This window comes from Lepisosteus platostomus, chromosome 9 (assembly GCF_059453375.1).
Source record: "Lepisosteus platostomus isolate fLepPlt1 chromosome 9, fLepPlt1.hap1, whole genome shotgun sequence".
NCBI lineage: Eukaryota > Metazoa > Chordata > Actinopteri > Semionotiformes > Lepisosteidae > Lepisosteus > Lepisosteus platostomus.
Window position 1 is genome coordinate 45,330,100 of NC_142619.1, and position 15,322 is coordinate 45,345,421.

General features: G+C 35.5%; 1 protein-coding gene across 2 annotated transcripts in view; it reads right to left on the bottom strand.

Annotated features, from left to right (window-relative positions):
- Positions 1-1,016: 1,016 nt before the first annotated feature.
- The window catches only part of kcnd2 (potassium voltage-gated channel, Shal-related subfamily, member 2), a 172,869-nt gene continuing 158,563 nt past the window's right edge, over positions 1,017-15,322 (bottom strand). The window contains exons 3-7 of one of the 2 annotated variants that reach the window (XM_088645216.1): positions 14,783-14,945; positions 10,499-10,597; positions 9,551-9,646; positions 7,525-7,760; positions 1,017-6,931 (exon numbers count right to left, since the gene is read on the bottom strand). In XM_088645216.1, coding sequence (XP_088501342.1) covers positions 6,754-6,931; positions 7,525-7,760; positions 9,551-9,646; positions 10,499-10,597; positions 14,783-14,945 — 772 coding nt within the window. In that variant the 3' untranslated portion in view covers positions 1,017-6,753. The remainder of the gene's footprint in view (positions 6,932-7,524; positions 7,761-9,550; positions 9,647-10,498; positions 10,598-14,782; positions 14,946-15,322) is intronic. The other variant, XM_088645217.1, reaches the window with a different exon arrangement.

Sequence of the window (15,322 nt, forward strand, 5' to 3'; positions counted from 1 at the left end):
GTCAATCCACTAGAAATCTGAAAGGTGTATTTTTAAGCTTGGATGTTTTTTTTAATCTTTCCTGGTTTTGGTCCACAAGCTTTCATTTCCAAAACCAGAGCCTGAATCACCCCTCCACACCACAGAAAAGAAAAGGATATTAAATACAAAATAACAATTTCTAAATAGAATGTACTTCTAGTACTGTCAAAAGACATTTTGTTTGTTTTAAAGTTTGTATCTGTTCATTTACTTGTCATATAGTGGTGTTTGAGCTGTTGCTCTGTAACAGTTACCATGGAATTGGTTTAGGGAATTTCATGAGGACTTAACTATAAACTATACCTTAAAGTGGCTTAACATTAATTTATAGTGGTTGCATTATTGGGTTATATTGGCTTTAGTCCAGGGAAAATAAAATTTGATTTTAAACTCATTAATTAAAAAGACATGACCATCCCAGTTGTTAGTTGTCTTTATTTGCCACATGCATTTATTATTTTGCCAGTCTGATGCCAATTAGTAAAAACATACCATGCAGTTTCCTGTGTTGTGGTGTACAGTAGATAATGCACCCAGTGTTTGGTGATGCTGAATGTTCTTCAAACACGTTGCAGCATATGGTAAAATGACCCAGTGCAGGAAATAAAACTATTAACCTCTAACACTTGTGTAAAAATAGCTAAAGCAGAAATAGATCACATAGTGGTTGTATAATTCCCAGTTCAGTTTACCCAAGCATGTGTAGGCTTGCTACATAGCAACTATGTACCTTTACAAGGCTAACTTCTGTATTGCTGTTTCTTTTTTATTACAATGCAAGTCCAACAAATGTATCTTATTTAATGTCTAGCATCTTTGCTTGGACAGAAATGATTCTGTAATTACAAAAAATAATGAACAGAAAACCCAAGAAAGAAAGGGGACTGCTAAAGACTAGCTAGTGCTGTTCTTGTGTTGGACACCCAAAGCCTCTATTCAGAGCATTAAGAAATGTCTTCATCCATTAAAGTTATAAAAGACAAAGGAGGTCAGTATTTATGTCATCAGCAGTTTAATAGGACAGTAATTTCATTGGTTAATAGACTCTGCACCTGACTTCACACTTTTTGGTCATGTATAATTTTTATAGATATTTTGTCCAGAGCACAATCTGTAACAAATTCAATTTTGCATTTGTATTATTTCATTTAACATTAGCTAAGCTTTTCTAAAAACACTGCCTTTCAGGTCTCAACAAACACCCTAAACAAAAAGTATTTCAGTTCCATTGTTGTTACAACAGATCTAGATTCTTCAATGACAGCATGCAGTTTTTTATTTCTCCAAAAAAAACTATAGAACTGGTAAAATGTTGTGGAGTAGGATGCTAACTAAAAATGCAATACATCTCAATCAAAAGGATTGAAAACAGCTAACTCATATATATATATTACACAGAAGAATAACAGTTCTGTTACAGTACATAACGCACTATACACAATCAGCAACAGTCAATTCACAACCAAAAACAAATATTTTTAATATTATCACCTAAACACAATCATTTGTGTTTTAAAAATAGGTCTGTAGTTTTATTGTTTTAATATAAAGAAAATCTTTACAAAAACTATTCTTGCATAAGTCATATTAGGCCATTGTGGAAATGTTACTGCTATTGAAATATGTAAAATGCTTGGGCCATAGTATTAGAGTGCAATGTACTGAGATGCTTACTGTACATATTGCTGTTGTCACATAGATTTCCAAAAATCTGTAAAAACATACTTCATTTTACTTTGTAATGTATCAGAATACTATGAGGCTATAAAATATTTCAGATTCTGGTCACTCTATATTTTCCTGTATGAATACATTAAAACATTAATGTTTATAGGCATTACATAATGATGAAAAAGGAATGCCTCAACTGTGTTACTGCACACCACTTATGACAGAATAAAAGTAAATGTTTTAAATATTTTTCTTCCTAAACATACAAAAGAAATATCTTATCCTACACTTGTTATTCAATCCTTTGTGACTAAAATGTTTTGTCTGTAACATTTAATCACTATAGTTGAACCAGTGAAAGTGTCTTCAGGTACAGTTTATTTTAATAAAAGGAAATATTTATTGTATTAATTGGAAATCATCAGCAATTATAATAAATTCTTGAGAAATGGTGACTGCTAAACTTGTCATATCCTGTGAATATTATGTTTTAAATGCTGGTAGATGTACTATACATTATGTTCAAATTGTGATTAAATCAAACCTAATGGAAATATTTGTTGATCATAAGTTTACTGACTTCATCAATTAAAACTCTTTCTGTATTGCTTTTAAGGTTTACCATTTGCTTTAAAAATCAAATAACTTTATATGCTTGAGAAATTATCTTTGTCTTCTACTTTGAAATGCAAATGATACTCTACATACTGTACAACTTCAGTACTGTATATTAATTTTTTCACTGTACAATGAAAAGTGTGCAATTCCTAGATTACATTTAGTCTTGTAGTTTTACAAGGTGAGTTAGAAATCAAATGCTTTCATCAAAATACAGTATTCTATAATAAAAGCTATTGTATGAATACAGTACATGTCAGGCAAATAATAGCATTATAGATTATTTTTCAAGTAAATATGACTAAATGTACAGTAATTCAAATCCATGATAAAACATTGACAAACCAATTAAATACAGTACACTGTCTAGAGTTAGTCTATGTATGACAATAGTATATCAAATACAGTATTTTGATGAAAAGCAAAATAATGTCAGACAAGGGGGCTGAAATGTGTTTAGACTAGTTTCTAAAAATCATTCTATTATGCTTTCTGTAGTTTTTGTAAACATATTTTCAGAATTCATTTGGTAGTGGTTTTGGTGTGTACTTTAATGTTTAGCTATGATAATTAAGATAGCTTAGCATATGGATACCATGAGTTTGTCCTCTTCGATATACCGCTCTTTTACGTCATATTATATTCTCTCTTGGTTATGTAATATGAGTAGTCCATCCATCTGTAACAAGGCTCAGAGACACTGAGCCCTGTTACACATCCTTGATCAGAAAGCTGCTTATTCCTAATAAGGGTATTGGCAACCTGGAGTCCCTGAAGCACAGGGCAAAGGGTGAGAACACACCCTGGATTGGACATAACACACACATGCCTTCTGAAGGTAGAAGGAAATTAGAGCACCTTATGAAAGCCATACAACTGAGCGGAGAACATATAGTACAAACAGAAAATGCCACAGTACAGAATTAAACCCAGGGCCCAGGAGTTGAGTGGCAGCAGTGCTAACAGCCACACAACTGGGTTGTCTGCACGTGATGTAATTTGGAGTAAAAACTTTGACTAAATATGTATCTAAGGTCAAATACCTTCTGGTTTATAATAAATAAAACATGAGTTTGTGAGCCTGAACAGTGAGAAGTTTTCCCTTTCAGTGTTTCCAATTTTGCATTTATAGAATCTAGATCATTGATATAAACTGGTAAGACCAGTGGTCCTTGTACAGATCCATGTGAAACTCCACCTATTACATTACCCCAGTTTGAGCAAAATGCCTAAATACACCATATCACATGCCCCATGTGTACACCCAAAACTGATGTTGCTTGTTTAAAGAACTCTAACAAGATGGTAAGATAAGACCTATCTTTTATAAATCAGTTTTGGTTGTACCCTATAATTTGATCTTTATATGGGTTATTCTCTAATTTAGCACTACTAATGGTTTCCATGATCTTCCATGCAATAGAAGTCAGACTTAATGTTCTATAATTACTAGGTTCAGTTATGTCATCCTTCATAGAGATGGGCACTATATTGGCAGGTACAGTATACAGAGTGATGGTTTACAAAATATTTGTAATATTAGTATGATACATACTAGAACAAATTAATAAGTAAACAGTTCTTGTTCTCTGAGGTTGGAATTTGAACATTAGATTGATGACATTGAGGTCAAAGTTGCATTGCAGGATTTGTGGGCCAAGCATCCATATTTTATGTTGGGGACACCCATAGCCTTTTAAAGCAGTGTTAGATGTGTATGTGAAAGAGGCCTATGTGGTATATACGTAGTTCACAAATTTACTTATTTATTTAATGATGTCATTCCTATATGAATCATGTATATCATAACACACCTCTGAGACATGTCATATGCAGACGTTTTCAGATGACTCTGCAATTGTGGGGTGTATTAGAGAGGGGAGGGAGGAGGAATATAGGAGCTTGATTACCTACTTTGTGGAGTGGTGTCATCTTAACCATCTCCAGCTTAACACCAGCAAGACCAAAGAAATGATCTTCGACTTTCGAAGGAATAAGTCTCCGCTGAACCCTGTTTCCATCCAGGGTGAGGACATAGAGGGCGTACATTCCTACAAGTACTTAGGGGTACACCTGGATGATAAGCTGGAGTGGTCTGGTAACACTGACGCCCTGTACAAGAAAGGTCAGAGCCAACTCTATTTTCTTAGGAGACTCAGGTCCTTTGGTGTGTGTGGAACACTGCTATACATTTTTTATGAATCAGTGGTGGCGGTGGCCATCTTCTACGCTGTTGTGTGCTGGGGCAGCAGCATCATGACAAAAGATGCAAATAGGCTCAATAAACTTAGCAAGAAGGCTGGCACTGTGTTGGGGATGAGCCTTGACCCCATGGAGGTGGTGGCTGAGAGGAGAATGCTGACCAAGCTCACAGTCATCATGAACAACGCCTCTCATCCGCTTCATGGGACTGTTACTGGGCAGCGGAGCACTTTTAGCAACAGACTGCTCCAGCTATGGTGATCAAGGGAACGTTTCCGCAGGTCTTTCCTTCCGGCGGCTGTCAGGGTTTATAACGCTGCCCTAGGCTAGGACTGTTAGCCCTTCATTTGCTCATCTATGGACAGCATGTTTGCTCCATTGTACTTTTTGGACAAGCAGTCTGTATAAACCTATGCACATTTTGCACATATTTTATTGTTTTTACAGTGACTATGATCATCACATTTTACACACACCTATGTATTTATTTATTATTTATTTTTATTTATTTTGTTGTCTTTTGTTTTATAACTATTCTGATGTCTGTTTTTGCTTGTCTTGGGCTGGACTGCTGTAACACATCAATTTACCTACGGGATTAATAAAGTATTATCTATCTATCTAAAATTAATTGCAGATTTTTATTTTATTTTTCTAAAACTATATTTTATGCCAAGAAGAGAATTGCAGCAGAATCAGAGTGTTCAAAGCTGCTGCACATCTTATTAAATTTAATCTGCTTTCAATTATAAATCTACTAACAAGAACAAATGAAAAGTTGGTTGCTACTTTGGATTGTTTCTATGAAAAACAATTGTTTTCAGACTTTTTTTTAAACTACTGTCGAACTATGTTAAAATATTTGAATGGTTCATAACTGGTAAGGTAATCTAAAGCTTTGGTTTGTTATTAAATGCGTGGTAGTATTTTTTCAATGCACATAGAGTAAATCCAATATTATTGAATGTTTTAAAAATTACTTTAAAAAAGTAGACATTGTCATATACTTGGTAGGCTGCTTATATTATTTGAATGTTTATGTTTCATGAATAAATACAAGTATCTGGGTTAGAATTTCTGACAAAGTTCATCTTCATAGAACATGGAATATTGTGTGTCAAAAATATTAAAAATATATGCATGCACCCTAATCCCTCTGATAGAAAGAAAGCAAACATTATCCCGTAATTAATATTCTGCTCAAAATTCTTACAACATGATAAGGAACAAAACACTCAACAAGCAAACACTCAAAAGCAGCTTTTAGATAAAGGATGGATGGAGGATTGGGCGGAACATGTTTCTATTAAAAAGGTATTTAAAATGAAATGCTTGGAAAATAACCAAGAAATCTAATTTTAGATGGGGAGATTCATGCAAGAGCTTAAAGCTCTTTCAAACAACAAAACAAACAGCAAATAAGAAGTACAATTCACAAACTGTGTCCAAATTGGCATCAAAGATATTCACAATGGTTCAACACTGTAAGCTACACCACCTTTGCCTTTGTATACAAAAGACCACACAAAACAAAAACAAATTACATATATACAGTACATGAGTATCGGAAGTAAAAAAGTACAGTATCTAATGCAATTATCTCAATAACAATTTCTGTAAGCATAGGTTGTGTCAGGCAGTAACAGCTGCACAAACCAGCCTTACAAAAACTGATTTTTCACTTGGTGTATTGGAAAAAAGTTTGCTGCAGTATCACAGTTGCAGATACTGTACATACAACATGCACAAGGGCAGCCATTTGCATAATATACACAAATCTAATATAGCATTTTTTCCAGTTCTGAATAACAAAATTCTTTATTCGTACTTTACTGCTTCAAAAGTAAACATTATGTCTTAATCCAGTCCAAAATTAGGCCTAATTGCTGTCTCCATGAAACTGTCTTCCAGGTTTTGGACTCACGATGTTTTAAAAAATAATTTCCTTTAATAGTGTGTGCACCACTGCTAAAAGCTTCAGTGTGATCACCATATTTAAATATTCAGAGAATGTTTGCATCTTTTATTTTGCAAGGTCCAAGCTCTTAACTTTACACAAAATTCAATGCATAAAGAGCTATGTTTCATTTTCTAAAACCTATAGCCAACGTAAGACTGTCACCCTGGAAAATAAAACTCTTCCTCCAGTCTTTGCAATCCTTCAAATACTCATGAAAATAAGCACATAGCCATCCAACAGTAGATCTTCTTTAAGACCTTTTACTTAGAGAAAGGCGCGGTTTATAATGCTGACACTTTCACTATGTTGCTCTGCAAGTAGTCTGGAGACCCTGTAGTGTCGTCCCCTTCAGGCGTTGTCACAGGAGGGGTTGGCATGCTTATTATTGCTGCAGTGATGTATGGCTGGTCACAGTTCAGATGGACAGTCTCCTCAATCTTTGCATTCAAACTGGATCGACTTTAAAAAAAAAATCAATGCACACACAAAATTGAGCAGACAGAAATACGAAAGAGTTTACACAGTACATCTCACAAAAAGATTTCTGCAGTTGCCTGTAGTCGAATCACTTTAAAAATCTAAAGGGCTAAGAAGCCAAGACAGGCAAATTCCAACAAGATGAGACATGATTTCAACTGCACATTGTGTTGCAAAGCGGCCTAATGGACTTTCAGTGTTTTGGTATTTAATATCAGACATAATCCAACCACAAATTCCTTAAGGCTGACTGTTCCTGCTGCAGACCTTACTCAACCATTTCACACTAGTTTGAAAAAAAGATAATGCACAAACTGTAAAGCAGGATTCAACTAAGGGACGAGTAAGCTGAAAAAGGCACTACTCATGTGTCGTATGCATTGACAATAAACCAAAATAGACTGTATAATGCATAAAGAAAACTTAAGCTTGTTTTTAACATTGCATGGCTCACCTAATTAAAAAAAAGAGAGCTATAAATGAATTTGGTGAAGTGCAAAGATTGGCCCTTACTGAGCACTACCTTAAAATGCTAACAGCCAAGGCAAACCTGACGTCTGCCCAGGTTAGAGTACCTGTTTGACATTGGCCTCTCCTGGATCTGGATCGTACTGAGTTCCTGCACACTTCCAGGGCGGCTAACCAACATATTTGAGTTGGGGAGGCGGAAGGACTTCTTGCTCCGTCGAGTGCAGCACGTCGTCAGGCCATGTTGTGAGGAGACTGAGGAGGAGCGAGATCTCGGCTGTTTCGCTGTGGATACCTCCATGCAGCTGGTCTCATAGGTCTGCTCGTCCACAAACTCATGATTCTTGCAAAGAAATTGAACAGCAACACATAGCATAACACACAACACACAACACACAGCATAAACAAAAAACTGGCATGGAACGGATTGCCGGGCATTTAATATGAAGAACAAGAAAAACAAATCTAGGTTTAGGGGCTACATGTTTTTAATTTTATCTTTTTAAATAATATAAAATTTAGATTTTTTAAATATTTTTAACTAGAAAACCGGATGGAATCTCTTACAAAGTGCTTTAAAGCGGAAAAATCTAAATAAAAAAATTAAAGGGTAAGACAGAGATATTGATTCCCCAGGGAAAATGTAAAGCATTTTTGTTCATTTTCAAGCAGTTTCAAGTTAAATTTTATAATCTTAGTTAGAAACAATGACTGGTTGTTTGTGTGTCATGGGATTCTGGGACATCTGTAAGAAAGGAGGACAGTTTCATTTGGGCAGTGAATAATTACAATGCAAAACCTCTGTTATGCTTGCATGTTTTACCGAAATTTTCAGTTGTTCTTATACTAGAACTGGGTAAAATATGTTCTATTGTTTTTACTATAAATTTTACACAAAATTGTGCTACTTATGTGGATTTCGAACAGCAGCTCAGGTGGAATGGTGACAATGTGCAAATCAGCCATTGTGTAAATGTAATTGTAATGTAATGGAGTGAAGACATGAGCTTTAAAAGTGGAACTTTCTTTGGAGAGAATATGAGTTTTGCATTACTCACATTTAGCTAAGGTCAAACTGTGTTGTGAAACAATTGTAAATCCAAGGAAACATGTCAGTTTTAAAAGTAATTCACAAGAGGTTTTTTTTTTTAAAGATTCACTGTATGACAAGGATTACATTCTAATAGCATCTTTGAGAGCTAATACCTCAGACACTTACAGAAGGCCTTACACTGCACAGCTTTCAATAACATTAACTTACTGTATGTGGCTAAGTAGGACATACTGTTTCTCTCTTATTATAGATTTTCTATAATCATTGCAGTAATAAACTTACCCTGCTTCCCAGCAGGCTTGCTTCCACAAGCAAAACATTATTTTAGATCCCCTACAACCATCTTGTAAAAGACCGCAGGAGAACTTCATAACATAATTTGGCTTTGGGGAGTTCTAGTGCTCGGGATCTGCCGATGGTTAGAGGGGATATCAAAACAATATGCTTAAGCAAGCCAATGTACTGTAATAGTTTCCATTGAGTCCAGCGAACTCTCAGATACCTTGTATCCATCTGACACAGGGGAGCGGGAGAGTGGTAAGAGGTAAGTAATTTTCTTTGTTCATTTCCATTTACCCGAGTGCTTTTTCCTAAAGTACTTTACTGTACTGTAAGATTCAGCAGAGTGCAGATTCAAATCATGCCCTTGGAGAAATCGCTCTAATTCTCATTGAGAATAGAAGTGTCTCAATATAAAAATACAAGGTTTGCTTTGAACATTAGGCGTGTAAAAACATTTTGAAATCACCATCAGAACAATAATTGTCAAAACATCCACCTTTAGCTATAAGAATGGCTTATTGTGCATGGTATCTTTTTCAAGAGCAAACTCATTATAGAAAGTGACAGGATATCTTGACACAGTAATCTCAGTGTTAAGTGCTACCCCCTCTGAGAAATAAAGGAACAGTAAATTCAGATACCTGCATCATAATCAGGTAATTGGTCCACCTTCACTACTGGTTTATGTGGACTGAGCAATCCACGATCGGAAATAAAAACATGAAACAGATACAGTACCCAACATTATTGAAATGACAAGTATTGACGCAGTTATGCATGTTTCAAAAACTCCTTACCGTTGTTTTCTCCAGACAATGCAGTAAGTGGTGATGTTGCCTTTCAAAGGATGAGCTTACTTTGGTAACCAGGGCCTGTCCTGCTTCTTTTGAGGCCTTAAAATACATAACGCAAAATCCTTCAAACATAATCTGAAAATAGGTACATACTCTAGCCATATTAAAGTTAAGGAGCTAATGGTTTATTTCACCATTTCTCCTCCACTCAACATGGACTTTTATAAATGTCTGTTTTTTAGACTGGATCGTTCATGGTTGAAACTTGGCTTATATGGTGCAGGTGAGAAATTCGAAATTCTTTGTTAAATGTTCTGCAGTCTGCATAAGAACACATTTTGAGAGTAACCATATACGGATAGGTATATAATCGGCAGCCTTATTTAAACCATGAAAATACACGACCCTTCCAGACACTTCAAACGCTTTCCAAAGTCATGCAGATTGAAAATCTCATTCCTTTACACAATGAAATCCAAATGCTTTAAGATGATGCCATGGGGGCAATCGCCCAGTATAAGACCAGTCTTCAGCTGTGTCTTAAATGGTGTGTCTCAAATGTGTGTTAAAAATGCATGAGGAATAAAACAAAAGAGCTGATGACGGTTAAAGGAAAACGTTGTGGAAGAGACGAGATTGGTGTGGTTGTGGGTTCCCCCACAACCACTGCCTGTCAGTGTCTGCTCCTGGTTCAGCAGCATGCATTGCCTTTATTTAGTAATAATGGGTCCCATAACCCCCTGGGCCAGTGCAATGAAGACCTGGAAACCCATCAGGTTTTATTCTGAGTTACATTGCTGCTGGCACTGGTGAGTGAAACATTAGAGAACACGACTGAAGCACTTATGTTACAGCTCTGCAGATACACCCTTTACCACTCTGAAAGTTGCATGCACCAGCTCAGTATATCCATAACCAGAGGGATGCTGCTCTGTCAGTTGTGACCATTACCTGCTCAAGTGAATCAGTCAGCAAGCCATTGCGTTTGCTCTGCATATATGCATTAGCGCTGCCACTCTTCGCCACCCGAATTCTAGCAAGTCTCGCTTTCTGTTTGGAAAACATATGCCATTTAGCTTTCTATGTTCTGTTCTTTTTTTAAATCAGGGGTGCTTTTTAAACTTCCAGCATGAAACTGCAGCAAGTGAGAATGGAGGTCTGTCACACTGAGGAGATTGAAAAAGTGTTCACCTAACCCCTTTTGACACCTCCTACGTTCACAGCCAAAACACGCACATTTGAAGAACCTGAAATTACACCTGAAGCTAATCAAACCGAATCCGAAACCGAAGACTTGGGGATAGAAATAGATGTGTCTGTTTGTTTGCAAGCCTTTGTTAGTTGTACTTATTAGTATTCATTATTGTGCTCTGGTGATTTTGAATTAATACGTGCTTCTAGAATTGATTTGCCACAGACTGATTTAATATAATGTTTAACAAACAAAGCATATGAAAACTCATGCAGCTGTCTTGCAAGAATGGTGATAACAACTAAATACATGATAATTACTATCAGAACAAAATTTATACATTAATGACCTTTACTTGTCTAAGCATATTATTAGAAAATGTTTGGATAACATTATATAGCAACTGGAAAATAGAACAGATAAATACCAATTAACAATTAATTAATAACAAATCTATAAATTTCACTAACGTATTGAAGATCCATTCATAATATACTTAAAATGTCCCTTTCTGTCAAAATCCTTTTCTCCTTTTCTATACACATTTATTAAATACTATTTTTCTCTTATATGTCTATAATAATATGTCCAATTATTTTCTTGCTATTCCTTTCCTAAACCCTTTTCCTGCAGTGTTATTGTCTTGTGATTTATCCAAGTTAATCCCGTTTGCTGCTGATGAATGAAAGAAATGCTGCTGTAAATTAAGTTTTTAACAACATTTCTCTTGCATTTGTTTCAGGAGTTTTCATGCCTTCACGGTAATGTTTCCACGTTTTAACCTTTCATTACTTAAGCAATCCAGTTCCTTCTGAGATTCTAGCTAACTTGAAAACCAGACTGTTGTTTTTGGGAATGCTTTGCCACTGGTTTTGCAGTTATGTCTTTGGACACTGGAAGGAATAAACTAATTTTTTTCTCAAGGGCCTCTTGTGTAAAGTATGGACTAACTGTTCTAAATTAAGAGCTGAGAGCATACAGTGAATTATCATGTGATATTGTATAGTTCAAAAATAAATTCTTAAAGGCCTCTTAGGAATGGACTTAGCTTCCTGGATGCATTTCTGGTAAAGAAAAAGGAAAATGGAAATCTTTATTAATATATTTAATTCTATCATTCAGAAAGCAATTGTCTTTGTGTCTATGTCTGTTACAGGTAACTAAATGGAACCAGAAATGTTTTGTTTGCATACAGTATTTCATTCCTTGCTCAGGTTACATGACTGAATTTTAACAATTTAAAAATGTCTTAGGCGGTTGATGATTTTCAAATGTAGTTTAGCCTTTTGAAACCATGTATGAGGCTACAAATGAATTGTCTGGTGATTTATTTTAGTCTTTAACTATTTTTGCTCTGCATAAAACATCATTTTTTATTATTCATGCAGAATATGCTATTGTTGAAGTCTGATGAGAGAAGGTTCTCTCAGCCTTACCTCACAACATATGTCCTTGAGTAATAGTATCAGGTATTCATACTGTTTTTAAATTTAGAGAGCAGAACTGTTCCAGATGTGGTCTAATGAGAGTGCTGCACACTTTTAAGACAAGCACTCTTGTATCCTATTCTCTTTGCTATGCACCCATGAACCATATTTTCCTTTTTTATTGCTCGAGCAAATTGTCTAGATGATGACAGTGATGTGTGTCCTTAAAAACCAAGGGGAAAGTAATGCAGAACAGAACTTCTGGGTTAGACAAACCCACCTTTGACTCTCTTGTGTTAATCAAATGTGCACATCAATCGATGATACATTCACATGGCAGCACTCCATATCCAAGGAGTGCAAAAGGAACTTCCTGTGTCATATTTTTAGTTTTACTGCCATTTGGTCTGAGACATGTAAATGCTTACTATTATTCAATGATACATACCAGCAAATTTCCCAATTAGGGATTTAGTGTTTTAAAATTACACTGATAGTTGTATAAGACAGATACAAATAATATCTTCAAATGGCAACAGTAGGCCCTTCTGTATATTCAAAGATTTCAAGTGTAGAGATGCATATATGCTTAGTAAGCCTATGTTGCTCAGATAAGCCATCACTTAAGCAGTATTCAAAATAATACCAGTAAGAATACATAGTTAAGAACACTAATGATTGGAAATATTTTAGCAAAAAGTTGCACTGAACAAGTGTGCAGTTCTATAGCCACAGGTTTAGACTCCCACTGATGTTGGTGGGATAAGCTACACTCACAAGCAGACACCTCCATTCCAGAGGCAAATACAAAAGTTTTCAAAACCAGAAACACTACCTTAATAATTAATTTTGGTACATTGAGATCTGATTTACATTCATGAAAATGGAATAACTAGTGCAGTTTTCTTTTATCTTTATACACCTTATTTATAAATCCAGCCTTTTCTTGCTTCTTGTTGACAAACGGTAAGATAAAATGCATTTGACATGTTAGACAATACATGATTGATAATATTGTCTTGAGATTGTGCACAGGTCACATATTAAAATTGGCATGAATAAGCCACTGACTGTCCCCTTGTTGACATTACAGACATTTAGTATTAAGTAGTGAGGAAGAGCTTGGTTTACCACTTCGCCTGTCAAGGCCAGAGGACCTTTCCTGTACAGTGCCACAGCAGTTTCCGATATTGGTTACTCCCACTTCTAGACTACGTGTTTCTTGCAATCACAGGATGCTCATGTGAAAATTATTTATATTAAATGTGACTTTTACTGTTTGTTAGGCTGACCTGGTTTATTGATGGATAGTTAAAGCTCCCAGTTATGCCCACATTAGCCTCAGTACAGGTAATATTAATTGTGTCACACTGGTCTTTATTGAAATTAATACTTAAAACATTTTGCTGGGCATTCCACTGCTACCACACCTTTGCTTATTCTTACTTGTCTACTCAGTCCAAGTGCCCATACTGTGGTTTGATTGAATTTGTATAAGTTTGGTAACTGGTAAATTGTTACTAATGTACAGTGACATCGCTCCATTTTTATTCAAGCCTGCTATTCCTATACAACATCTAGAGCAGAGAATCGCAGAAACGACACATTTGGTGGTGGAAGCATTGTTGTATAGAGTTGTTGTCAACAGTGTTAAGAAAGCCATTTTTGTGAGAAGGTCCAAATCAATTCTCAAAATCTTTACAATCAGGTTGGGGGAAAGTGTTTTTCAAATTGTACATTGCACACCACCAGGGAATGGTTTATAAGACCACCTTAAAATCCTCCGTTTTGACTGACACTGAAGTTGCCTCCACAGAAATGTTATGTTTTTTCATTCTACTTTTCACAATGGAAAACCTCTACTTTTTCCCTTAGCAGTGAAGTTGTTTGGGGAATGAAACAAGAATGGAACTGCGACCACCAACACTTACAATCTTGAGGCAAATGGAAAGCCTGCAAAATATTAAATGTTCGTTTTCTTTTTAGTTTTAATATCACATTTTTTGCAGAATTTCTATATTATTGCAAAAAAGTTTCTGGATTCCCTAAGACATAAGTCCATGTTCAAGAATTGGACAGAATATACATATATTTATATAACAACATACATTTAATTTCTGTTAAAGTTATTAAAAAATCATAAATTCTAAATGAAGTCTGTGGCTCAGCTGAAGACAATAGTTGCAATATTTTGCAAGCAATTACCAAGACATTCACAAGCTTTTCTAATTCATCAAAACTTTTAGGGACTTTCAGAGCTTATTGTGAGTACAGGGTTGCACTTGTCTGTGTTTGTCCAGTCTTCATGGCTGCTGAAATTGTTATGACAGATTGAATGATTTTCCATATGAGAAGTTTAATTTGTCTGTTTATTTTGGAAGAACGTTTGACTTCCTGAACAGAAATACGCACAGTGGTATCGGCTAAAAAGATATGTTAACTGTCAGGAATTGACAAAGGACTTTGTTAATTAAGAAAAGGTTTGTTATTATTGTTATAATGTGATAGCTTCCTCATATGACCAATTAAGCATTTAGTGCTACATTTTCTGTGGCTTGGTAAAATAATACATGAAGGCCAAGAAAATGTAATAACTGTAATAAAGCATTAATGTACCTTCTGAGCCTTGCGCTTGTCAGCTCTTTGATTCTGATGATAGATCCGGCTGAAGTTCGAGACAATTACGGGAACAGGCAGTGCGATGACCAAGACTCCACTCAAAGAGCAGATTGAGCCAAAAATCTTGCCTGCGATGGTCTTTGGAACCATGTCACCATAGCTGAAAAAAAGGGGAGAAATGGTTTAACTCAGGTGAGTGGCAATGGCAGCCTCTATTCAACACTCTACTATGTAAAACACAGTGTTTATGAGACTGCCCACCCACATGTCTTCTTTGTGTTTTTATGACAATGGACTGTTTACATGTAGAGTTTTATTTATTTGTATACATTTGGGGTTCCTTTGCTTTTTGCATACTCTGATTTTGAGGTTTTAGAATCTCTGTCATAATTTTTCATTCTGTCTTCTACTGGATGTCTATCTATGTCTATGTTCTATGTCAGATAGACATAGACCCTGTACACTTCATTATCCTCTAAAATGTCATACTGTTAAATGAGATGCTTTTATCGTGACTTACAGAGGAAGTTCAATCTA